Source organism: Peromyscus leucopus, chromosome 5 (assembly GCF_004664715.2).
Source record: "Peromyscus leucopus breed LL Stock chromosome 5, UCI_PerLeu_2.1, whole genome shotgun sequence".
Taxonomy (NCBI): domain Eukaryota; kingdom Metazoa; phylum Chordata; class Mammalia; order Rodentia; family Cricetidae; genus Peromyscus; species Peromyscus leucopus.
This window is the reverse complement of record NC_051067.1, coordinates 85,375,567-85,402,173: the sequence shown is the minus strand read 5'-3', so window position 1 is coordinate 85,402,173 and position 26,607 is coordinate 85,375,567. Positions and strand designations below refer to the sequence as shown.

At 45.0% G+C, this 26,607-nt stretch overlaps 2 protein-coding genes across 5 annotated transcripts in view; one reads left to right on the top strand and one right to left on the bottom strand.

Annotated features, from left to right (window-relative positions):
* The window catches only part of Bbs2 (Bardet-Biedl syndrome 2), a 40,098-nt gene extending 22,457 nt beyond the window's left edge, over positions 1 to 17,641 (top strand). Inside the window, exons 8-17 of the mRNA XM_028871482.2 lie at positions 2,512 to 2,647; positions 2,732 to 2,871; positions 3,628 to 3,772; positions 3,855 to 4,026; positions 5,009 to 5,138; positions 7,331 to 7,462; positions 9,008 to 9,145; positions 9,870 to 9,982; positions 14,261 to 14,409; positions 17,158 to 17,641. Coding sequence (XP_028727315.1) covers positions 2,512 to 2,647; positions 2,732 to 2,871; positions 3,628 to 3,772; positions 3,855 to 4,026; positions 5,009 to 5,138; positions 7,331 to 7,462; positions 9,008 to 9,145; positions 9,870 to 9,982; positions 14,261 to 14,409; positions 17,158 to 17,264 — 1,362 coding nt within the window. The 3' untranslated portion in view covers positions 17,265 to 17,641. The remainder of the gene's footprint in view (positions 1 to 2,511; positions 2,648 to 2,731; positions 2,872 to 3,627; positions 3,773 to 3,854; positions 4,027 to 5,008; positions 5,139 to 7,330; positions 7,463 to 9,007; positions 9,146 to 9,869; positions 9,983 to 14,260; positions 14,410 to 17,157) is intronic.
* Positions 7,953 to 26,607, bottom strand: part of Ogfod1 (2-oxoglutarate and iron dependent oxygenase domain containing 1) — a 71,749-nt gene continuing 53,094 nt past the window's right edge. For 2 of the 4 annotated variants that reach the window (XM_037206090.1, XM_028871483.2), the window contains exons 11-13: positions 23,985 to 24,107; positions 23,452 to 23,510; positions 20,183 to 22,580 (exon numbers count right to left, since the gene is read on the bottom strand). In XM_037206090.1, the coding sequence (XP_037061985.1) occupies positions 22,419 to 22,580; positions 23,452 to 23,510; positions 23,985 to 24,107 (344 nt within the window). In that variant the 3' untranslated portion in view covers positions 20,183 to 22,418. Of the gene's footprint in view, positions 8,328 to 20,182; positions 22,581 to 22,949; positions 23,216 to 23,402; positions 23,511 to 23,984; positions 24,108 to 26,607 lie in introns of those variants that run through there. The other 2 variants (XM_037206089.1, XM_028871484.2) reach the window with 2 other exon arrangements.

Here is a 26,607-nt window from a genome sequence, read left to right as displayed (position 1 = left end):
TATGAACACTAATCCCACACATGAGGGTACCTTCCAGTGGCACCGTACTATCATCTTGCGTGAGGTTACAATGTATGAATTTTGGGGAGAAGCAAACATTAAGGTCCTAGCCAACCATATTCTTGGGGAACAGAAATTGTTATGATTGAGTCAAAAATTTGGAGTTACTACCAAGAGCCAGGCATAGTGGTATATGCTTATAATTCCCATGCTTAAGAGGTAGATGAAAGCCGGGCTGTGTTGGCACATGCCTTTAATCCCAGCACTTGGGAGGCAGAGGCCGGCAGATCTCTGTGAGTTCGAGGCCAGGCTGGTCTACAGAGTGAGATCCAGGACAGGCAACAAAACTACACAAAGAAACCCTGTCTCAAAAAACAAACACACAAACAAACAAACAAACAATCGAGGTAGATGAAGGAAGATCCTGAATTCAAGGCCAGCCTTGGCTACAGAATGAGACTGTCTCACTAAGCCAAGGATAAAAGGTACCCTCGATGACTGGACCTACAGTTTTATAGTAAAGGTTTTCAAACTAAGGATTTTTTTTATTGAATCTGTTGGAGAGTGTACAGTTATCCATCCTTGACAGAAATAATGAAGCAAAGGAAAATGCACAGATCCCGCTGCGCATGTCCATGTAAAGATACTAAATAAATGCTGCTAGTCCATTGACTTTGTCAAAGTCCATTACTGAGTTGGAGGGACACCTGCTCCTTCCATATCGGAGAAGCAAAAGCGTAGAGTGGTCACAGAAATAAATGGAGTCCTCCTTAGTTAGCAAAGGAGCACTCTTGTTTGCCACACATTGTGGAGCTGCTTGGTAGGCTCCACCGGAAAGAAGAGGTTCACTCAGCCTGAGCTAACGGGGTGGAGATGATGTTTGAGAGTTCTGGTGAAGCGCAGGCATGATGTAAATAAAGTTGTGGAGTTAGTGAATGGGATGTACTCCAGAGAAGGCTAGGCTGGGAGCCTGTGTATTTGGGTTGTAAAGTTTTGCCCAGAAGGATATTTCTGAGAAGATAAACGTAGGTACTAGCATTGGCTGCCTGGCCTTTGGTTAACACCTGCATCGTTATCTGGACCAGTCCTTTCACGTGAACGTCCTTCGTTAGTGTTTTTGAGATGTCTTTGCAAGTGATCAGCTGTCTGTTTTTGGGAAGAGCCCTAAGAAGTCCAAGGGGTTTTTGTGAGGAGAGGATAATGTTATTGAAAAGGTTGTATAGTTGTACTGTGCATGGTGGCACACACTCTTAATCCCAGCACTTGGGAGGCAGAGGCAGGAAGATCTCTGTGAGTTCAAGGCCAGCCTGGATTACATAGAGTTCCAGGACAGCCAGGGCCAGTGAGACTGTCTCAAAGAAAAGGTTACTAGAAGATAGAAGATTGGGATAATTTGATGTTGTTTAAATGTTAGGTGTAAATATATTTTTAAGTGTACAAATCGTAATGGTAGAGTTTAAAGAAATTATATGTATCTATTTAAGGGGGATCAAGTGTGCCATGGAACACTTGTCAAGATCAGAGGGCAGCTTGAAGGACTCCTTCAAGTTCACTCCTCCACCATGTGGGTCCTGGGGCCTGACTCAGGTGTTAGCGCCAGGTCATTGGTACCTCCCACTGAGCCATTTTGCCACAAAGATGTGATTCATATGTGAACCTTCTTTCGTCTTGAGATAGAGTCTTACTATATAACCCAGGCTTGCCTCAAACTGTATAGCCTTAGCTGGTCTTGAACTCAGGGCAGACTTGCAACGTCTTGATTGCTGGAGGTAGAGACGTACAGCAGCTTTTAGGGCTGGTGTTTATGTACACCTCTGTGCGTGTGTCTGCGGCCTGGCCTGTGCTGACAGCCCCAGGACTGTGCCCTCTGCCGTGCGGGCCCCGTTGGCACACTCGTTCTGTTATTGATCTCCATGTGAACCTGAACAGAACGGTAAAAAGCTTTCCTAAGATCTCATAAACGGCATGTGGCAGGGCGGAATCTGGGTCCGGGCAGGTGGGCCTGGGAGCACACGCCTTTTGTCCTGTGCCTCTCAGCGGACCTGTTTTTTCACAAGGAACATTGTGGGAAGGGCAACTTCTGTTGAAAGAAGTACATCTCTTTTGAGGACACTTTGGTCCCTCTGGCCCCAGCAACTGAGGATGTCTATAGGAGAAGCCACAGGCTTCATGGTATACTCTTAAAAAAAAAAAAAACAAAAAACAAAACGAGTGTGTGTGTGTGTGTGTGTGTGTGTGTGTGTGTGTGTGTGTGAGAGAGAGAGAGAGAGAGAGAGAGAGAGAGAGAGAGAGAGAGAGAGAATGTGTGAATGGCAAGGTCTTGCATAGTCCAGGCTGACCTCAAACATAAAATGTAGCTGAGGATGACCCTGTAGCTATCCTCCCAAGTGATAGGATTACGGGTGTGTGTCACCGTACCTGGCTGGACTAAGTATCCTGTAGAGTTAGCTTTCTTGTTGCTGTTGTTTTAAAACGGCAGCGTAAGTGACTTTGATGTTGTTTCATTTTCAGGTTGATGCTCGAAGTGACCGGACTGGAGAGGTCATATTTAAAGACAACTTTTCTTCTGCAATTGCTGGTGTGGTAGAGGGAGATTACCGGATGGATGGCCATGTGCAGTTAATCTGCTGCTCAGTGGATGGGGAAAGTAAATGGGGATAAGAAAAGTCCTTGAAAAGTCAAAATGTCGAAAGTAGACGTGGCTGTGCTTAGGGTGGTGTCCTCTGTTCAGTCCGAGGCTACCTGCCAGGCACAGCGGAGATGAAGGGGAACCTCCTGGACACGAGTGTAGAGCAGGACCTGATCCGAGAGCTGAGTCAGAAGAAGCAGACTCTGCTGCTGGAACTCCGCAACTACGAGGAGAACACCAAGGTAGGACTCCGCTGGGGGACAGAGTCTGCAATGCTGGGACTGGCCAGGATGATCCCCAAGTGTGGGGAGTGCAGGGTCAGTGCGGGCCCCCCTGACCTCCTGCAGAAGTGGAGATGATGGCCTCAGCCTTTTGGCCACTGCCAGAGTGAAGAGGCGTGAATGCTGGGCACCGTGGTACTCAGTGCAATCCAGTACTCAGAGGCTAAGAGGAGGCGCCTAAGGTCTAGCCTGGATTACATAGCCAGACCTTTTCAAAAAAACGGAGCAAGAAGGGCTGGAGAGATGGCTTAGCAGTTACTGTGTCTACTGGTCTTGCAGAGGACAGAGGTTTGGCTCCCGCCACCCACCGCAGGTGGCTCACAGCTGCCTGTAACTCCAGCTTTGGGAGATGCTGTACCCTCTCTGGACTCACCAGGCATTGCACTCACACATGCACAGTCCTCCCTGCCCCACACATGTTCACCTAGTTAAGATTAAAAATAAAATGTTTTTAAAAGGAGAAATAGAGATGAGAGGAAGAGACAGACACATTTGTAAAGGGCGTGATGAGGTGCAGTGGACTGGGGATAGGGACAAGGAATGGGAATTGCTCAGAGCCAGATACAGCAAAGGGGTGCCAGCTTGGTGGATGGATTTCAGAGGAGTCACGAGGTCGGATTGGAGGGGAGGGGAAGCCTGTTCTGAAGTGAATAGCCGTTGTACTTAACTTGGACTCTCTTCCCTGAGTGACGACTAAGCTGACATTGTGTTTTACAGGCAGAACTGAGCAGTCCCCTGAATGAGGCTGATGGGCAGAAAGGCATAATTCCAGCCAATACCAAGCTCCACACCGCCCTCTCGGTTAGCCTGGGGAGTGATGTACAGGATGCGCATGCGGAATTGCGCATCTCCACTTCCAATGGTAAGACACTACCTCGGCTGGTACTGCTAGGTGCCCGCGCTGCCTTGGAGTAGTTCCTAAAACGTTATTCCTTCTCTTCCAGATACCATCATCCGAGCAGTATTAATTTTTGCAGAGGGGATTTTTGTGGGTGAAAGCCATGTGGTTCACCCCAGCATTCACAACCTCTCTAGCTCCATCCGTGTCCCAGTTACACCTCCCAAAGATGTCCCTGTGGATCTGCACCTGAAAACCTTCGTGGGTTACAGAAGCAGGTGACCCTTTTTGCCACAGATCATTTCCATAGAGACTTATGAGGGCAAGATGGGTTGGTTGGCTGTGGCGATTACCCTCTGTGAGACCAGAGCAGCCACTGAAGATCTGCCTGCCACCAGTCAGGGTTTTCCCATGACCTTTTATTTTCCTAATTTGAATTCTTTCCAAAGAAAAAGGAGGTGTGTGAGTTTCCGATGGTTATTTAACAACATGTTTGAGTTCTTGGTGAAAGTCAGTGGTAGAGTTCATGCTTAGCACACTCGGGGGCCTGGGTTTGAGCCTCGGCACCACACGTGGAAGAATAATTTGATAATTATTTAAGTCTAGTTTGGCCACTAACACTCTGAGGGGTGGGAGACATTTATATGAGGTGCAGTGTTGAGAGGCTGGTGGGAGCCCTGCTGCACCTGGGCTGCATGCTGCATGCTGGGCACGGTGGTGCAGGCCTGCAGTCCCACTGAAGCAGGAACATCAGAAGTTCCCGGCCAGCCTGGACTACAAGAGAGTTCAAGGCCATGCTGAGCAACTTAGTGAGACCCTGTTTCATAAAAACAACATCAACAAAATCGGTTGATCAATAAAATTCAAAGGCTTTTTGTATTCTTTCAGGGTGTTGTAAAGCCCTGGAGCATGAGTGTATGTATATGTGGACAACTTAGATTATTTCTAAATCTCGGCCCCGTTCGTTGTCACAGAATTTTAACCCTCAAGTTTCCCTCTTCCTTCAGTGTAACCTTAGATATCAGTCGGTGGTGACCCAGGAGTGAGTTATTTTCTGGGCCCTTGCTTTGAAATAGCATTGTACTGAGTCAGGCATGGTGGTACATTGTAATCCTAGTACTCGGGAGGCAGAGGCGAGAGGACCAGGAGTTCAAGGCCAGCCTGGGCTACACGAGACCCTGTCTTAAAAACGTAGGGGGTGGGGAGTACAGACGTAACACTACACCAAACACTTCTCTTGTGTTCATTGGCTGGCTGTAGCACCCAGTTCCATGTATTTGAATTGACAAGACAGCTCCCCCGATTCACCATGTATGCGCTGACCAGTCCAGACGCGGCTAGCGAGCCTGCCAGTTACGTGAACTTTATCATTGCAGAGCGGGCACAGAGGGTGAGTGTTGTCTTTTCTTTCAGTTCAGAGTTGGAACATTAGAGTCCTTTCGATGTTCTTGGTGGAAGGGAGAAATGTGAAGGCCATGCTGGCAGCAGTGAACATGAACTATGTGGAGTTCGCCAAGAAGCTTTTAAGCTTCACTTACTTTATTATTAACAGGTGTGTGTGTGTGTGTGTGTGTGTGTGTGTGTGTGTGTATGATTGTGTGATACATGTGTGCATGCCATGCTGTGAGTGTGAGGGTCAGAGGGCAACACTGGCAGCTGGTTCTCTCCTTCCTCCTTCCTCCGTGGGTTCTAGGATTCAAACCCATGTCATCAGGCTGACATGGTTTACTGACTGAGTCATCTTGCTGACCCTGGCTAGTAACTTATAATAAAACATTACTAATTTTAGGTGTGGTGGCACAGGCCTGTCTATACTCCCAGAACTTCAGAGGCAAGAGGGTTATGAGTTGAGAACAGCCTGGCTTACGTCATAAATTCCAGGCAGCCTGGACTGTATAGTAAGACCCTGTCTCAAAAAACAGAACAAAACTCATAATTCACTGAAATTTTTCTTCTTTGAACTTTGAAAGTTACACACACATGTATACACACACATGTACACATGTGTACACACACACACACACACACACACACACACACACACACACCTTAATTAGAACTGAATTCTTCCTGTTCTTAATTCCCCCCTTTCTTTTGTTATGGAATTAGTCGTCTTGACTTAGTGTTTCAAGAGAAGCCCAGGATGAAGTGGAGAGAGAGAGAGAGGTCTAGGGTAGCACTGTGCGCCTGCATTCCCAGCGCCTTGCAAGATGAAGCTAGAAAGATCACCTGAGTTCCTGACCAGCCTGGGCTGCATAGGAAACATCTTGGGGGAGGGGAGGGAAAGAGTAGGATTTGGAGGTGGGGGCGGTTTGGGTTTTTTAGCTTAAGTGCTACCTTAACTTCATTTTCAGTGATTTGAGGACTTCCCCTCACTTTCAGTTTCCTTATCTATAAGGGGAGGAGCCTGGAAGAGTCCATGACTGGTGTCAAAGGCCTTATAGCCTTAACATGTGTGGCAGTGGAGCGTACTTTGATTGGGTGTCAGAACTCTTCTTTTCCTTCTTATTAAGTCAGTACTTGCTTGTCTTTTTCCTGTCCAACCCTGCGCCCATGACTTTCCCATAATTCCTGGGGAGGTGCAGGAAGAGGAAGCTGCAGGGCAGAGGAGGCCTGGGAGGAAGAATTGTGGGAGCTGGAGGTGGAGACAGCTGCTTCGCATTGCAAAGAGGAGAAAGGCCACCAGTAGGCAAAAGGCCACCCCATGGCCTCTGAGAGGGCAAAGCCCAGAGTCACACACCAGAGGAGCTGGTGCTTCAGGGAAGGTTTCCCCACACAGTCCCAGCCCCAGCCCCAGCCGCCACCACAGCTCTGGCAGCCCAGCCCCAATGAACTCGGCTGCTGTGCCGATGTCCCCTGAAATGGCAGCTGGTGTGGGAGCTGCAGCTGGGGACGAGTCAGTTCAGGAGATACGGGCTGCTGGGCTGCCGGCCCATCAGTCAGTGTCTCCGGTTGTTGGTTCAACACAAGTGCAGACGGTGGTCGGCTCCTGACCAAGGAGCAGGTGGAGCACAGGTTGGAGCAGACCTGCATTTTGAGGGGTGAGCAATGGCAGGAAAGCCGCTCCCAGGGCAGAGAAGACGGTGGGAATGTCGTAAAGAACTCTATGTAGATTTCAGACCACTGGGCAGGCCCTTCTAGATGGCCTCCTGAGTGAGTCTTGCCTGGAAGGCGACTGCAAACCACTGTGAAGTAGTAACACCAGAATTATGTGCAGATAACTTCTGTCTGAGTGTGCGCATGTACACTTAATCAGAAACAATGGCACAGTAAAATGGAGCGCCCTGTGCAGACAGTCCTGTCCACCTACAAAAAGCTTCCAGATCAACAGAAATAGCACCTACTGCAAGTGCCGCACAGTTGTGCCAGCTGTGGGACCAGCTCTAGTTATGAGTGTTGCTGAAGATCAGGGGTTAGGGAGAGGGGAGTATGATTCACATGTACTTGACCTGTGTGTGTGGGGGGGGGGAGGTGAAGTCTAATTTTTTTTTTAAACCAAGCAGTAAAACTAGAGAAAGGAATTCCTTCCACGGTGACTGTACTTTAAAAACTGAAGTGTGCTTTGTTCTGTTCATTTCTAAGATGGTCATGTGGCTCAACCAGAACTTTCTGTTGCCAGAAGACACTAACATTCAGAATGCCCCATTTCAAGTCTGTTTCACATCCTTACGCAATGGTGGCCAGCTCTACATAAAAATAAAATCAAGTGGCGAGGTAATGTATGGTGCCGTGGAGTTCTACTGTGTGTGCAAAGTGAAACGTACCATCAAGATCACAAAGCAGGTTTTCCAGCCTGGTGTCAGCGCCATCGTAGACACTGGGGTTCACTCTGGAAGAGAGGGTTCCGCCTCGTTCTTTCCTCTCATTCCTTCCGTGTGTAATTTGGTGAGGGTTGGTATCTTCCTTCATGTTACCGTGACAAAATCCCCTGGCGAAAGCAACAGAGGAGAAAGCTTTGTTTGAGCGTTAGTTCCAGGCCACAGGCCACTGTTGTTGTTGGGTGGCAGGAGCTGGAGACAGCTGGCCACATTTGGGTCAAGTTGACAGTTAAAAATGACCATGAGGAGCAGGGTGTGCTGGCTCAGGAGGCAGAGGCAGGTGGATCTCTGTGAGTTCAAGCCTGAGCTGTCTCAAACAATAACACCAACAAAAACCAAAAGTAAAAAAGTAACCGTGATGGCTGGGAGTGTAGAGGGTACAATTCTGTAAGGTCTAGAGAATGATCTGTTATAGCCATGATGGCCATGCTTTTAACTTTTATTTTTATTTTGAATGAGTAAATTTACTGAGTATATTGCGAGCAGAAGTGAGAGGATCAGTAGCGGGCAGCAGAGACTGTAGTAGCCAATAGACAGCAAAACATCTTCAGATCAGGAGTTGACAGCATCCCACAGAGATGACTGGGGTAGCCTCACTGAGAGAGCAAACCAAGGTAGCGCCGTCAGAGTTACACACCGTCCAGCAGACATCCACTGGAGAAACTGAGGCAGTCAGTTGACGTTCCCGACTGAGCTTCCCCTCCATGACTGAGCTGTGCGTTGTGGAACTTCCAGCTTCCATTCCCACTGCGGGCCTTTTTCTATCATGAGAGAAAAATGTCAGAGATCACTTACCATCCAGCTGTTCTCAAGGACACCATGTTTTTCCTGTTGGGCTGTTTGCTGTGTTTCTTTCTCCTGGTGACAAAGCCAGATGCTGTGATCTGACCTGTAGTCCCAGCTACCTGGGTGGTTAGCTTTGAATGACACTTGGCACGAAATCATTTTCATTGTTTGCCTAATGTTGCCTTTAGTTGATAAGGGTAGAAGAGTGACCTTTTAGCCAGCTGCAAGCAATAATGACTGTGGTTTATAATTTCCTAAAAGGAGCAGCCTCACTTCATCACTGCACATAAACACTTTCTCAAGAACTGTGTGTGGGTGGTGGTGGTGCACACCTTTAATCCCAGCACTCGGGAGGGAGAGGCAGGTGGATCTTTGTGAGTTTGAGGCCAGCCTGGGCTACAGAGTGAGATCCAGGACAGTAGGCTACACAGAAAGACCCTGTCTTTAAAACAACAACAACAACAACAACAACAACAACAACAAAAACCAAACAAACAAAAAACAAATCCAAACAAACACCCCCCCCCAGTAAAAAACCCCAAAACCAAAAAATCAACAGTAACAACAAAAGAATTGTGTGGACCATGGAGAAAGTTGGGTGCTATTTCTCATCTGTCTGTGAAGATGCTAAATTTGCCCATTTTTCTCTGGGTAGATCACTGTCAATACTGATGATATTGATCTGGCTGGTGATATCATCCAGTCGATGGCATCTTTTTTTGCTATTGAAGACCTTCAGGTAGAAGCAGATTTCCCTGTCTACTTCGAGGAATTACGAAAAGTGCTGGTGAAGGTGAGATCATGACAGCCTCAGAGCTGAAGTATTTCTCTTAGAAAATGAGTAAAGATGTGCATGTATAATGCATGTATAACTGCATGTGTATAGGCTATATAATAATCATGGTCTAAAGAACTTTGTAAAACCTTAGATGAGCATTGGTGAGTTCCTTAAGGGACTTTTGCAAAAGTGGTTACCTCTTCAGCCCCAGTGTTTCCTGGTTCCAGAGGATGCTCTTTCAAGCACAAATCACATCATTACTTTCTCTCCATCTAATCTGCTGTTTCCACTTTGGTCTTGAGATCATTCCTTTCCAAAAGCCCAAATTCAAAATTATAAAAAGAAAATAAGGCTTATGATCCGCTGCAGTGTAAAGCGACACTCTTGGGGCAGGCAGGGGCTGTGTTGGAGCACTTGCTGCCCAAGGTTCAGTTTGTAGTATTACACTGCCCCTCCCAAGGTAAGACCCTCCCAGAAGCCAGAATCCCACTGTCATCATCATGAATCACTAAAACCTTATGTTGCTTGGACTCTTGATGCTGACACAGGAGGTCTAACCTGGGGTGTCATCACTGAAGGTAGTGTAGACTGTTTGTTTAAAGGAGGTGAATGTAGGGTACTTAAGATGGTATGGCTGAGTAGGAGGGGCTCTGTATATGGCAGGCAGTGTCTTCTCAGTCCTCTAGGCTTTCCAGAGGTTTGGGAATCTTGTTAATTTCTGAGTGTTCTTGGTCTCCAGGTGGACGAGTATCATTCAGTGCATCAAAAGCTCAGTGCTGACATGGCTGATAATTCTAATCTCATCCGAAGTTTGCTGGTCAGAGCTGAGGATGCTCGTCTGATGCGGGACATGTGAGTATTTACCATAGCTGGGATTGATAGACCCCAGACCCCAGACCCAGGGTACTGCCTTCTCGAGTGGGCGCCCCAAGAACCCAGACTCTGGTCCAGTTGATGCAAACAGCAAGAGGTTTATTGATGCGGCTGTACAGTTGGGCCACTCCTGTCCTGAGAGCAAGAGTCGCATCCTACTGCAGCCACACAGGTACTTTTAAAGGAAAAACCCACAAAAGCCACAAGATTACAATTCCCATACAATTTCATTTCGATTGATTTATGTCTAGAGGCTAATTTCACAAGATCATGGTCTGATCAAAAAGTGGGTACAGTCACGTCCGCATGCACATTCTTCCCGAAACCTCAAGGAGGGTATCAGGGTGGGAGTGAAAGCTACACAAAGGTCACAGTGGTCCTTCCTGGAACACTTGCAATTATCCCAGTCGCATCTCTTAATAGAAATCTCTTTACATTGTTACATTGTGGCAGGGGTAGATGAGTCAGTTTGCCCTTGGTACTAGCTTTTTAGTTCCTCATTCTCCTGGGGCTTGGGGGTGTGTGTAAGCCTGAAGGGTTAGGGTCTATCAGGATAAATGCACAGTGAAACAAGTGAGCGATAAGGAGTAGGAACTCTGAGATGCTGCTGGGTGGAGTCTACATTGATTTGGTTACTGTGGAAAATAAGTTGGCATTATTGGTAAAACAGAACACGTACTCTCTGACCCAGCAATTTTGCTTTCAGTGTAAGGCGTAGAGAAATCTATGCTCATTATAGCATGCATATTTACACAATATTCATAAAGACATTTTTATAAGAATCCTGTATTGTCTGCTTCCCATTGCTATAATAAAATGCCTAAGACTGAATAAGGTATAAAGAAAAATGGTTCATTTAGGTTTTGGAGGCACAAAGTCCAAATAACGCTGCACTGGTCCTGGTGAGGGCCTTCCTGACTGTATTGCCCAGTGCTGGATGGCATCATGGCAGGAGTACATGCAAGAGCAAGACATTGCATAGCAACACTGGAAGCCAGACAGACTCATCTTTCTCTTTTATAGCAGTTCTCTTGAGAAAACTGAGATCCAGTGATATCCAATGAGACCTTCTTAATCCTTTTCAAAGGCAGAACCCTTAGTGACCTAATGACCTTATACTATACTGTTTAAAAGATCCTACTACCTCTTAATATTAACACACCGAGGACCTTTGGAGGGCACACTTAAACTGTATCAAAATCATAGCAGATCTCTATAGCAAGAAATCCAGGAGAGTCTGCTTAAGAGTTATAAGGAATTTATTAGGATATAAATCAGAAAAGACAACTCACTAAACAATAGGGGAATCACCACAGGGTTCTGGAAGGCTAAGGTCCTGTCCCACGCTGCTCTTGCCACGTGAGCCATCTGCACCATCCAAGTCCAAAGGGGAGAGAAGAGCTCGGCCTGGCCTATGTGCTCGTGCTCGTCTCTCTCTCTCTCTTACACACACACACACACACACACACACACACACACACACACACACACACACACGGTGCTAGCCTTTTAAAGATCCTGACCTCAATTCTTCTGGATAGTAACCAGCCTCACACTCAGTCCTCCTGCCTTGGACCTCCCGCGTGCAGGGGTGGGGATGGGGTGTATGTGTGACTACAGGTCCTGCGGGCTTCATCCTCCTTGGTCACTTGCTCTGTGCAACTTTGGTGATTCTAATTATGGAGAAAAAGTATTACTAGTTTTAGATTTATTAATTTTGGAAGTGACATTAAAATGGTGTTACATTAGCCAGGAATACAGTACAGGGTAGGATGGCTTTTTATTTGTTCCAGTCCTGTTTGTCTCTCAGGAGTGCTCTGAGGCTTCCTTCGTTTGGTATCAGCTACTTCAAGGTTTTTTAGTCTTGTCTCTAAAACCTGTTCTTGTGCCGGGCAGTGGGCCACGAGGTGGTGGTGGCGCACGCCTTTAATCCCAGCACTTGGAAGGCAGAGGCAGGCGGAGCTCTGAGTTCGAGGCCAGCCTGTTCTACAGAGTGAGTTTCAGCACAGATTGGGCTACACAGAGAAACCTTGTGTCAAGAAGCTAAAAACCAAAACAATAACAACAAATTGTCTTGTAGCCATTTTTTCCATGTTAAGTTTGAGCCTAAGTATTATCTATTCTTTATTATAAATAGTAGCTTTGTTTTACATTGCATTTTCTATAATTATAGTTTTCTGTGTTAATGCACAATTTATTTTATAAAATGCTACTTAAGAATTTCCAGATGTGACCGGTAGTGCACACCTTTAATTCAGGAGGCAGAAGCAGGTGGACTGAGTTTGAGGCCAGCCTGGTCTACAGAGCAAGTTCCAGGACAGCCAGGGATACACAGAGAAACCCTGTCTTGAAAAACAAAAACAAACAGAAAAAAGAATTTCCAGATGTGTCCTGTAATGGAAGTAGAGTTTTGCTTTTGATAGCCAACTACATCTGGGTCTCTAGCTCATGCTTTTGTTTCTCTGACACTGATATCCTTAGCATTTGGTTTGCACAGGTGGAGTTCTGGAGGAATGAAGTGTGCACAAGTCTCCATGTTCTCAGAATCGTTTGTGCCTCCCTTGCAGATTCTGTCTGTCTCTGTCTCTCTCTCACACACATACACACACTCACACACATACATGTGCATTTTAATTTATGTAAATATAGTTGATATATAACTTGTAATATGCATATAGAAGTCAGTTCACAGAAACTTCCCTGATTACTGCTAAGATCAGCGTGTGGGACGTTTATTCCTTTGGGTTTCTGTTTCGATACCTCTTCCTTCCTCGTCCCCAGGGTCCATTTCTTACCCTGCAGTTTTACCCTTTCCTCATACCATGTAACCTTTTCAGTTGGGCTTTTTTCCACTTACCATCGTGCCTTTGAGGTTTATCCATGTTGTTGCATGTGTCAGCAGTTTTTTTCCTTCTTTATTGCTTACTACTGTGCCACACAGAGACATGTGGTGGTCAGTTTACCTCTTCCCCAGGGGGTGGATATCAGTGTTCCCTAACTTTGGTGGTTACATTTTTCATACAGGGTTTTTATAGACATGCCTCTCCCCCCACACCCCCCACCCCACCCCGAGACAGGGTTTCTCTATGTAGCCCTGGCTGTCCTGGAACTCACTCTGTAGACCAGGCTGGCCTTGAACTCAGTGATTCGCCTGACTCCACTGGGATTAAAGGGTGCACCACCTCCACCTGGTTTAGACATGCATTTTACTTCTCTTGGAATAAGACTGCTGGTTTATATAGTAAGTATGTAGCAAGATGAGAAAAAGAACTGAAGAGTTTTTTTTTTCCTTAAAAACTAAAGCTGCATATGTTATAAGAAGATGCCACATTTGCAGAGAAAGAACCATTTGTACTCATCACTCATGAGTTTCAGTTCAGCATTTTTACTTAAATCATTTTCATTGTGTTTAGGAATATTTTGTGTGTTTTAAACTTTTCTTTTACATTCATTTACTTTGTGTGTGTGCATGCTACTGTGCATTGTGTAGAGGTCAGAGGACAACTTGCAAGAGCTGTTTCTTGTGGGTTCTGGGGATTGAACTCAAATTATCAGGCTTGGTAACAAGGACCCTTATCCACCGAATCACCTCTTTGGCCCATGTTTTTTTTTAAACTTTATAAAATATGAAGCTGAGTCTGTTCTCTAGAAATATTTTATTAATAAGCCTCTTTATCTAATAAATTACTAAATTTGAAACCTAAAGAATACCAGCCAAGCAGGGATAGGCTTCTAAATCTAAACAAGTCATAGCCCAATTACTCAGAATGCTCTCTTGTTTTCTATTTATCTGGAAGAAAAAGGCTTTTTTTTTGTTTTTGTTTTTATTTTTTGAGATAGGGTTTCTCTGTGTAGCTTTGTGCCTTTCCTGGAACTCACTTTGTAGACCAGGCTAACCTTGAACTCACAGAGAGCCACCTGGCTCTGCCTCCTGAGTGCTGGGATTAAAGGCGTGCGCCACCACTGCCCGGTGAAAAATGCTATTTTGATGGGAACTTTTGGATGTTTTCAAAGCAAACTTCAGTAATTATTCTATGAAGATACAACTAAAAATGTATTTTTCCTTCCTTCCCTCTCTTCTTTTGAGACAGCATCTCATTGGTGGCCCAGGCTGGCTTTGAATTTATAATCCTCTTGCCTCAGCCTGGCAAGTGCTGGGATTAACAGATGTGTGTCATCATGCCTAGCTGTTTCCTTTCTTAATGTGACTAAAAAGTCTGTTAAATGTTAATGGTAGGTTTCTGTTGATTTACACAGGAAAACAATGAAGAATCGTTATATGGAACTCTATGACCTTAATAAAGATTTGCTAAACGGCTATAAGATTCGATGTAACAACCACACAGAACTGCTAGGAAACCTGAAGGCAGTGAACCAAGCGATCCAAAGAGCAGGCCGCCTCCGTGGTGAGTCTGTCCCTGGCACCGGGGTTTGTCCGCTCTGTTTTGAAAGATGAGGATTGTGGAGGCTGTGGCTGCATTGTAGAAACTCGCAGGGGGTCCTAAAGCAGCCTGCCTTCAACACGCCATAACGGCTGCACCTGGCCTTCTCTCACTCAGACCCAGGGATTTAGTTTTGTCCAGACAGATTTTTTTTTTAAAAAAAATAAAGTCTTGTGGGGCACACCTTTAATCCCAGTGCTTAGGAAGTAGAAGCAGGCAGATCTCTTGTGAGTTCGAGACCAGCCTGGTCCACGAAGTGAGTTTAGGAAAGCCAGAGCTGTTACCCAGAGAAACCCTGTCTCGAAAAACAAAAACAAAAAAAAAAAAAAAGGAAATGAAACCAAAAGAAACCAAGCCCTAAATTCCTTTTCTAAGGTCTTGCTGTAGCTGCTCAAGTTGTGGTTCCCAGCATGTGGTGGCAGCCCCTCTGACCCTTTCACGGGGGTCGCGTATCAGATGTTTACATTACAATTCATAGCAGCAGCAGGATTACAGTTATGAAGTAGGAAATCAATAATTTTATGGTTGGGGCTCACCACAGCACGAGGAACTGTTTTAAAGAGCGCAGCATTAGCAAGGTTGAGAACCACTGTTCTAAAGGGAAAGTTAGTGTTCATTGACTGGGAGCCATAGAGCCTAGTGTGGGATCAGCGGACGAACTACCGAGCCCTGGGTTTCCTGGGGCAAAGCACCCGAGGAAATGGACTCTTACGTGTCAAGGCTCAGTAGTCCACGGGACAGCGTAGGGGTTTGCAAAACCCGTGCAGCTTGCAGGCTCTTTTCTCTCATTATATTGGTGATTCTTTTGGGTGGTTTTTATTTTTTTATTTTTATTTTTTTCCAAGACAGGATTTCTCTGTGTAGCTTTACGTCTTTTCTGGAACTCGCTTTGGAGACTAGGATGGCCTCAAACTCACAGAGATCCACCTGGCTCTGCTTCCCGAGTGCTGGGATTAAAGGCAGTTTTTAGTTTTACTGTGTCGGTCACACATGCAATAACTGTAGTTTTCCCGGGAAATTCTGTTCTTTCTCAAATATTTTCTCCTAAGATTCATCAGGGGACTATTGCTTCTCAAGTCTCTTATCTGGAATTACTAACTACAACTCTCAATCCTGGGAACTTTGCTGACTCAACAGAGATAATTAGGTACATGTGAGAAAACAACACTTGAACCATTAACCATGTCTCACAGTTCTGGAAAGGAGAGTAAGGCATACATACACAGAATAAGGAAAAAAGCCTCAGGAGTACATTTGTGCCAACTGTTGAGAGAAAGTTCCCTGGGCACCAAGCATATGGAGTCAATGATAGGATCTAATATGATCCACTGAGAAAAATGCAATGTAAAATATGTAAAATCTTTACCATACACAGGAGCTTATATTGGTATGGTATAGTAGGATGGAAAAGAGTGCTTTGTCAAAGTCTGCCTTTTGCAGAGAGATTGAGACATGGGATCCTCTTGCAGAAAAGGGAACTCTGTAAAAGCATACCTTGCAGACATGAAAGAATTGTCTGGGTTTGAATATTGTTGTCCTTAAAGCACTGTGCCCGTGTCTATTACTTTGTAACATTGTAACCACAAGTAGCTGCCAGCTGACATACGTGCTGTGAGAGCAGGATGTGTCTGGCTCAATATTTAGTTAAGCTGTAAAAATGCTGAACTCTCTGACTAGAATAAGATTATGTAAGGGATGGGAAGGTGTATTTGGGGAAGCACAAAGGGGAACAATGGGGGCTCTCATATTGATTACAATGTATTTCTTAAAAGTCAAAAATAGGAGCCAAGCCGGGCAGTAGTGGTGCACACCATTAATCCCAGCACTCAGGAGGCAGAGGCAGGTGGATCTCTATGAGTTCGAGGCCAGCCTGGTCTACAGAGCAAGATCCAGGACAGGCACCAAAACTACACAGAGAAACCCTATCTCAAAAAACAAAAACAAAAACATCAACAAAAGAGCCAATAATAAAGCTGTTCATGTAACCCGGTAGAAAAACTTTGTTAAAGTATAAATAAAGACACTGGGAGCCACTTGAGTGCGATCCACTTGGTGATCAGAATTTTTCCTTGAGCCGTCATCCCTTCCCTGCCTCAGGACCTGAACCTGAGCCAAGGCTGGACCCCAGCAGTTTATAACCCAAAGGAAGTAAATAGCAAAAAAAACAAACAAACAAACAAACAAAAAAAAAAACCTGACTGAAAATTAAGGAGGCAAGGGTCCAGTTTGGAAGTGCAGCGAACAGGCCAAACCACAGGAGGCAGAAACACAGCCAGAGAGCCGCTGCTGCTGTTCTGAATCAGTGCCTCACCCTCTCAAGTCGTCCTTGCTGGGAGTGGGAGAGCTGTGATTCATCTCTGCAGACTTGCTTTGATGATGGCTTGAGATGATGATCTCAGTTCTCTAAATTCTGTCTTTTCTAGGAGGTAACAAGTGAGTAATTCATGTAACTCTTTTCCTACCTTGGTTTTATGCTGTTTTCAAACTGGCCTTTAATGTCTTTCTTTTTTCTTCCCTGGTTGAGATGGGGTCTCACTATGTAGCTCTGGCTGTCCTGGAACTCGATCTGTAGACCAGGCTGGCCTCAAACTCAGAGATCTGTCTGCCTCTGCTTCCCAAGTGCTAGGGTGAAAGGTATGAGCCACTATGCCTGGCTTAACTTTTAATTTCCCTTTTGGGACACACTGACCAGATTTTTTTTTTTTTACACAGTTGGAAAGCCAAAGAACCAGGTGATCAATGCTTGTCGGGATGCCATTCGAAGCAACAATATCAACACACTCTTCAGAATCATGCGGGTGGGGACTGCTCCTTCATAGGAGAGCAAGACCAAGGAAGGAAGCGCCTGCAGAGGTTTATGTCCAGAAATCCAGGCCGATTTGCTCCCAGTCGCATCCTGGTGAGTCCAGGCTGCTGGGAATGAAAACCGTGGTGACTTATAATGAAAGGCAGGTGTTCCATCTGACAGTCGGTCTCCTTTCTTTTGATATCCATAGTAAGGTTGCTGATTTGTGAAATAGTGTGACTACCTTACAATATCAGGGTGTCAGAGTTTAGCTTGTTCTTATATAAAGTTAGTGTATGAGTTTATCTCCTTCCCCCTTGAAATTGTAAGTGAATTTTAAAATTTGAAATGAAGTATTTACTTTTTCATTAAAAATAAAAGATACTGGTCCTTGTTGTTGATTATAAATTACCACCATAACAGAAATGCACAAAACATCTTTATTTTGTGGGGAAAAACAAAAATACAGACATTCAAAATTTTTAATCATCCAAAGGTGTGTGTAAACAAATTTATATTAAGGAAAACAAATTTCAAGGCGGTCTGTCAGTTGGGGTAGCATTAGTTGGAATACAGATCTCCAAAGGCATCACTGGCTGCAGCTTTTCATTCATAAGGACCTGAGAGAGACTTGCTTAAGGAACCACTCAGGCAACTATTTCATTCCTGTATGGAGTGGTAGCCTTTATCACTTGCTTGGAGCCCTGCCTGCAAGGCTGCCCCAGGACCTTGTGTTTGTCTCTACCCAAGGAGAAAGGGAAGAGAGTACAAAGAGGAGTCATGCTTCCTAACAGTGCAGGGTAGACGCAGTGACACACTCAAAGTGGTTATCACAGGACGAGATTGCAGTTGACCATTGTGTTTTTCAACATAGTTTGAATTTCTCAACAGTGAACATGCATATTTATATAATCTGAAAGGATAGAAAGCAGTTATCTTTGGAGGGAAGTCCACCTTGAGGAAAAAGGAGTTACAGGAACTGGAAGTTCACAGCTGGACACAGAGGTGTACTTCTGTAATATTAGCAGTTGGAGGATAGGGTATACACAGAGACCCTTCTCAAAACACCAATAAATAAGAAAGCAAAGTAAAAGGAACTAGAGGCTCACTATTAAGAACTAAAAGAGACATGCCACTGTCACACAGAAACTGCATAGCGTTGATGGAGAGGAGGTGCTAAGAGTCCACATTCCTCTTTTGTCCTCTGCCCAAAGCAGCAATCAGTTAGGACCAAGAATGGAGCAGAGTTCATGGGGTGAGCAAGTTCATTGTGCAAATACGACCGACCGTGTACTTGAACAAACAAGGCGGAAGCTTTCAGGCTTCCAATGTGTACACGTTAAAAATACTCTCTATATTCAATAGCCTTAGTTTACATAATAGAACTTCTTTATTGTAAACTATAATTTTTATAACTTTGACTTATAACAATGCTTCACGTTGTATAACTGTACAAAAATATTTCCTTCAAGTTATTTTCAAATTTTTAAAAAAACTTTCTGAAATTTTTGTTAAAAACTAAGACACACGCACACTGGCTCAGGCCCTCACACTTAGGATTAGCATCATCATCATCATCATCATCATCACTGCCTTTCCCTTGTGTGTTCTGTTCTACTGTGGTCTTCAGGGGAAGTAATGCCTTCCTCTGGAACACCCTTGACGGATCTGCCTGAGGCCACGTGGGAGGTAGCGCCTTAACAGCAGTGTACCCTGAGCAGCTAACGTGTGGTGGGCACACAGTGGCGGCTGCTACCGACCGTTCCATGCACAGCTGCATGCGCTGTCCTCTCATGCAGCGGCAGCACAGGTGGCCTGTTCATCACCATGACCATGCGCGATTTCGAGTATGCAGACTTAGGGGCTCACTGTCATATGCCATTGATCTCAATGAAACACCAATAACGTGGCACGTGACAAGTGAAAAGAAGCAACTGCAGGTCCTACTGTTCTTGCAGGCCAGGAGGCTCTGCAAAAACAGAGGGACCCTTCAGGATTCTTTCTGTTCAGGCATTTCAACTCAGGCTTGTAAAGATCCTGTTGTGCCGACAGACCATAAGCATATGGGGATGAAGGGGAGAGTGTAAGATTCAGCCACGGGTCTCCAGAACAGGAAAAGCTAGGTGGTGTTGAATAGTGCTAAGAGATACATGCTTTGGCTCACAGAACACTTTCATTATCTAACACTTTCCCCGGGGTCTTCCTGGAGTTAATCCACTGACAAAATGTTAGCTAAACTCATTCTTTCTCCCCCACTCATGAGAACACACCAAAAACTAAGGAGTTGGATGTAGTAGTACATCGCTGTAATCCTGCCATGTGAGGCAGGAGGACCTTGAGTTTAAGGTCAGTTTGGCCTGCAGAGTTGAGTACCCAGTTCAGGAAAAAACAAAAACAAAAACAAGAATGACTGGAGGTATATAGCAAGTTCTGGGTCTGAGTCCCACACCCTAGACAGAGACAGAGATGGGGGTTGGGAGGAAGAGGGAGGGCAGAGAGCGCGCCTGCCTTTAGTCTGCAGCAATTCAGAAAGGGCAAGCTTCAGAATTAACCCGCAGCAACAAAGTATTGGTAGTACCGCTTGAGCACAATGTGGTTTATAATGCTATGGAGTCCAACACAGTATACATGGACAATGCCTATCACCTCTGGCATGAGAAACTAGATCTGGATAGTCTTTGGTTTTGTTTTTTTGAAACAGGACTTGCTATGTAGCCCTAGCTGTCCAGGAACTCACTCTGTAGACCAGGCTAGCCTCAAACTCAGAGATCTGCCTGCCTCTGCCTCCCAAGTGCTGGGATAAAGACATGGGCCACCACTCCAGCTCTTTGTTTTTGAGATAGGATCTACTATTGCCCAGATTGGCCTTGAACTCACTGTGTAGCTGAGGATAGTCTTGACTTCTTGATCTTCTTGCCTCTACCTCCTGGTCCAATTAAAGTTGTCTGGATATTCTCATCTCATTATTTAAAAATTACTTTGTTTTATGATTAATATCAGAACACCTAAAAACTTGTAAGTATCCATTAGGCTACAGCTATGAGTGTTAAATGTGTTTTACTCAATGGGGCAAAGAAAACAAACTGAAGCCCATCAATGTAAAAGACAGATGATGTAGTGGGAGCTGTTTGAGCCATGCCCTGAAGCACTGCCCCTAGTGAGGTAGCAGGTAACTGGTACACCTGCCTATGACCTTGAGGTACATGCCCCTGGGGCATGGCCGCTCTGTGTGTGTTTGTGTGTGTTACCTTTAAGACCTGGGATGCTTGTACTTGGCTCTCTCTTCACTACCTCATGGTTTTGGATGCTGGGACAGACCAGGGCAAAGCTCTCCAGAGAACAGCATTGGACCGTGCCTCACCCTTCCAGGATCTTGCGACAAATTCCTTTATTCTGTCTTGTGAGTTAACCCCCAAATAAATTCCTTTGATCATTAAGCAGACTCCATGGATTGCTAGCAATATAATCCCAATAAGATGGTATTTGGATGGAGTTTTATTTAAGACATGAAAAAGAAGTGTGAAGGAGAAATTTAAAGGTCCAGTGCTTTTCTATTAATAAGTAAAGTCCACACTGACACCTGCAAGGATGGTTAGAAATGGAGAAAGCAGCAGACAGACACGGGGTGGGATGGGGCAAGAACATCTGGCAGCCATTGTGCGTACCCCACAGTGGGAAGAGCTGTGTCACAGCCCCTGGGGCAGAGCAGGAGAAAGAATGGAAGGAAATGAAGGCTTCTTGTAATTCTGACTCAGCCTCTTAGCGCTAGCCTTTCAAAAGGAAGAAGGAAAAGGCAACAAGCTTACACCTGGCCAGCAGCATGTAGGAACAGTCACTGCAGGCTAGACTCACAGAAGCCACAGCTCCAGGTCTGGAAGGCACAGACCAGTGCTTCTCCACCTTCCTAGTGCTGCAACCCCTTAACACAGTCCTCATGTTGTGCTGACCCCCAACCATTAAGTTATTTTTGTTGCTACTTCATAACTGTAATTTTGCTACTGTTATGAATTGTAATGTAAACATCTGATATGCAGGATATCTGACATGTGACCTCTGTGAAAGGGTTGCGATCCGCCGCAGTAGACACTTGAGAGTAAATAAGTAGGGCAGTAAGCAGCCTGTCTTCTTTCTCAGCCACATATTTCCCAGGGCCACGTTAGTTTTCAGCCACACCTTTGCCAAGCCCCACTACCCATCTGAGTCTACAACCTGAGAGTCAGGGTGGAACTCGGCCCACGGTGGGGAGCAGTGTCATGACTGAAAGTGAGCCACAGCGCTCAGACTCAACATGAACAGGGTTATACACGTTTCTACAACCACATATGAGTGAAAAAGAAATCACTGGGAACGCTGATAAACCTTGAGGGCTCTGTGCTAAGTGAAACAAGCCAAGTATGAAGGGATAAATACTGTGTGATTCACTTAAGAGGCAAAGAGTCAAATTAATAGAGAAGAGGCAGTAGCCAGTGAGACTATTAAAAGGGCATGGAATTTCACTTTGGGGAGACAGAAAACATTTGGATATGGATGGCAATGATGGATGGTCTGGAGCACTGTCAGTGTGCTCAACTCCACAGATGTATATATACATACATACAAGAACTGGTGGCCCTGGTGGCTCATTCCTATAATTCCAGCATTTGGAGGTTGGGGTGGAAGGATCAGTAGTTAAGAACTAGCCTGGGCTACATAGTAAAACCCTGTCAAAAGAAAAACAAAACAAAAAACCTCAAACCCAAAAATAAAAATGTTATCCTGCTAAATGTTATGTTATATATATTTTACCACAATAAAAAAAAAAATCACCAAAGTTAGAAGTTGCTGAGGCAGTCACTACAGAACCAAAAGAATTCAGTGGGGGTGGGGGCTTAAAAAAACAAAACAAAATAACCAAGGGATAAGTACATAGCTGGCGGCCGATGTCTGGGTTGAGGACAATCATGAATTCCATAAATGGGATGTCCAAGATTTGTTTTGTTTTGGGGTCTCACTGTATAGCCCACACTGACCTTGAACTGGAGGTCCTCCTCTCTCTGCCCCCCAGGGCTGCATTACAGGTGTGCAGCAGCACAGCCACTAAGGACAGCCTGGCGGAGGGCCCTGTCAGCCTGCACGCTTTCCTCCTGCACTCCACGAGGACCCCAGGCTTCCCAGCACTGAGGAACGCTGCTGGCTTTGCCCAGTCCTATTACTCATAATAGACGAAAGCAAAGTCCCAGAAACCACTTCTGTTTGGGAAGGTTTTCTGTTGCTCTAGGCTTCGGTGGTTAATGTGCTTCACAAATTTCAGAGTTTCTCTATCTCTGTAGACCAATGCCAGAGAATTGTTTTCTGGATTCACTATGAGCAGCTGAAACAGGAAACATGAGACACATCAGAATGCAGAGCTCATTCTCAGCTCTGCAACGATTCACCACAAGTAGTTTCCATGGCAAGGATTTAAGTTGGGGATGAGGCAGCCTTTTAAAGATCCTTCCTTAGGAGATAAGCTAATGAAGAGGTCAAGACATTTTCCAACAGGCTCTGCCTCACTAGCAACACTCAGAAGAAGTTTTACCTAATGCATTTTTTCCCAACTATCTAGAAAGGTGAGTGGGCATGAGCCTCTTAACTCATAGGTTGTCAGTAAGGTACAATACTTGGTGATTTTCCTTTCAAAGCTTTACTGCAAGCTGAGTTGTTTTTTTTTTTTTTTTTTTTTTTTGGTAAAATTAGAGCCACAAGGCAGGCCAATGTGGATTTATCAGCTAGAAACACTGGCTGAGGTAATAAATTTTGTATTTCTTGTCAGCCATGGTGGTTCACACCTGTAACTTCAGCACTTGTTTGGTGGAGGCAGGCATATTGCTGTGGAAAGTATGAAGCCAGCCTGGGTGAGCTGGGCCATATAGTCAGACCCTGCCTCAAAAACAAAAAACAAACAAACAAAAAAACCAAAATGAAAAGCATCGAGTAACTAAATGACCAGGTGTCTTAAGAACAGAACTGTTTCGCCGGGCGTTGGTGGCGCACGCCTTTAATCCCAGCACTTGGGAGGCAGAGCCAGGCGGATCTCTGTGAGTTCGAGGCCAGCCTGGGCTACCAAGTGAGCTCCAGGAAAGGCGCAAAGCTACACAGAGAAACCCTGTCTCGAAAAACCAAAAAAAAAAAAAAAAAAAAAAAAAAAACAGAACTGTTTCAAGAGCTAGAAAGGAGAACTTGCTTTGAGAAGGGCCACCTACCTCTTCATCTTCACCTTTGGCGATGTAGGAAGTAAAGCCGCCATACTCTGGCTCCCAGCCTGACAAGGGAAAGACAAACAGCACTGAGCTCACACTGCACGCGCACGCGTGCTGAACAGCAAGGGCTCTGGGACTTCTGTACTGGCGTCCGGCATCTGCCATTGTGGACTCCCTTTCCCTTACATGACTCATTTCCCAGACAGCTGAACTTGGAAACACAGGCTTACTAAGTAACACTGAATAAGAAAATTAAAGGAATTAAATGTTAGATATACTGGAAGGGCAATTATATTAAAAAAATATAGACCCCATAGTTGTGCTGGAGATTTAGGGAAAAAATAAGGTATGGTCTACCTTTCCACACCCAGATATAAATCTGATTTTGGGGGCACTGAAATTCATGACCCCCAACATCCTTTAGAACTGTGAGAGCATGGCCACAGAAAAGTACTTAGGAGTTGGATCAGCTGGAGAGAGTCCCCCTGGAGAGCCTGCCTGAACTAAGGAGACAACTCTGCCTTGCTCCTTCCTACCTTCACAGCCACAGTAGAGAAAGAGGTCCAAGGCAAATTCAGTCTTGCTGTTGTCGTGGACTAAAGTGTAGTGACCGGTCTTCCAGTGCCTCAGCTCCCCCTGGCACATGGGCACACCTGATTCTAAGAAAACACAAGAGGACGTCCAGCAGATTTTGTACAACTTTGATACAAATGCAGGACTGCGAGGGAGTGCTGATTAGGGATGACAGGACACCATGTGGGAACCATTCCCACATCCTTCAGCTGGCCTACAGGCCCACCACAAAGTCTAGTGACAGTCAGCAGTTATCAGGTCTCATTATTTAGTGTGTGTGTGTGTGGGGGGGTATTGACTTTCAGTCTCTCTCTCTTTTCTGGTCTCTATTATGATCTCTCACTCTCATCTCAAGCCCTCCAGTAGCATGCCTGCAAGGGCTCCCCCTCCCATTCTCTGGGGACCTCACTTAAGTCAGAAACCCAGCTTAGCTCTTTCTTGCCGATCCAGTCAGCTTTCCCTTTTAGCCTATCTCCAGTCCTTTATCAGCTGCAGATACCTAGAAACGTCTTCTCCCGGGAGCCCCGGGCCACACCTGCTCCACTATCCTCCTTGCCCTCTATTACAATCTTTCCATTCCTACCCTCAGACCCTGCAGCAGCCTGCTTGCAAGAGCCCCTCCTCCACCACACCTCCCCCTCCCCGGGGACCCTGCCTCTTAGTGTGCAGAGCATGCCCTAGCTCTTCCCACAGTTCCTCTCAGCCTTTTCTACTAAGCACCTTCTACCAGGGAACCCAGAGCCACACCACTTTCTTAAGATCCAGAGAGGGCAACAGAAGCCAAGGAGTGGAACACCCACCCAACAAAGACAAAACAGACAGCAGCACCTAGAGTGATCTCAACCATCCTAACTCCAGATGCCTAGACACCAGTACGAGAAGATAAACGTGGAGAGCCAGGACAAAATGCCCTCACCAGAACCCAGTTACCCTACTACAGGAGGCCCTGAGAGACAAGACAGGGACTTCAAGACAGCAATATAAATCTGTTCAAGGACCTTCAAGAGAATATGAATAAATATTTTAATGAAGTCTGAGAAAACACAAAGAAACCGTGGAAAGAAATAATGAAAACAGTTCAAGATATGAAAGTTGAAATAGAATCACTAAAGGAAAACCAATCTTGGACTGGAGAGATGACTCAGCCATTAAAGGCTAGGCTCACAACCAAAAATAAAAGAAAACGCAATCTGAAAAACTGGAAATGGGGGTTGAGGATTTAGTTCGGTGGTAGAGCGCTTGCTAAGGCCCTGGGTTTGGTCCTCAACTCCGGAGGAGGGTGGGGGTGGAGGGAGAAAAACTGGAAATGAAAATTTAGGAAGTCAAACAAAAAACATCAGAGATAAGCCTCACCAAGAGGAAATGGAATAGAGAATCTCTCAGGCCCTGAAAACAAGGTACAAGAAACAGATACTTCAAGGAAAATGTTGAATCTAAAAAAAAAAAAAAAAAAAAAAAAATTAAAAAAAATCAAACACCCCCCCCCCAAAAAAAAACTTCAAGAGAAAGACAAAGCAACATATAAGGGCAGACCCATTAGAATAACACCTGACTTGTCAATGAAGACTCTAAAAGTCAGAAGGGCCTGAATGGATGTTCTACAAACTCTTAAGAGACCACAGATGCCAGCCCAGATTACTATACCCAGGAAAACTATCAATTACCATAGATGGATAAAGTAAAATATTCCACAATAAAACTAAATTGAAGTCGTATCTACCTACCACAGAAGGCACCAGAAGGAAAACTTCAGTCTGAAGAGGTTAACCACATATGGAATAAACAATCTCAGACCAGTCAATCAAAGGAGTCAATCCCCACATCATAACAAACAAACAACAGGAATCAGTAAATTAATTCTGCTCATGGGTAAATCATAATATCATTGGTCTCAATTCCCCAGGAAAAAGATACAAACAAAATGAATGGGAACACACGACACACCCTTCTGCTGCATCCAAGAAACACTACACCACCAAGGATGGACATCACCTTAGGGTAAAGGGCAGGAAAAGGTATTCTAAGCAAATGGACTCAAGAAAGCAGGTATAGCCATTTTCACATCTGACAAAAGAGATTTCAAACCAAAACTAATCAGAACAGATGGGAAAGGACACTAGAAAGTCATCAAACGAAAGATCCACAAAGAGGGTACTGGAATCTTAAACATTTATGCAGCAGACACAAGGGCACCCAAGTTCACTAAAAAAAAAAAAAAATACAGGTAAAATCACATACTGACTCTCACACAGTGATAGTGGGACAGGTCATCCAGACAAAAACTAAACAGAGAAATACTGGCGTTAATGTTACAAATGAAATGGAACTAGCAGATATTTACCAAACATTTCACCCAAAGATAAAAGAATATACCTTTGTAGCAGCTCGGGCAACTTTCTCTAGAGTTGACCGCATATGTGGAAACAAAGTAAGCCTCAAGATTTATCTGAAATAACCCCTGCATCCCATCTGACCACCATGGATTAAAGCTGGGTATCGACAACAGAGAACATACAAACACAAGGAAACCAAACAACTCACTACTGAATGAAAAATGGGTCAAGACAGAAAAGAAGGAAATTAAAA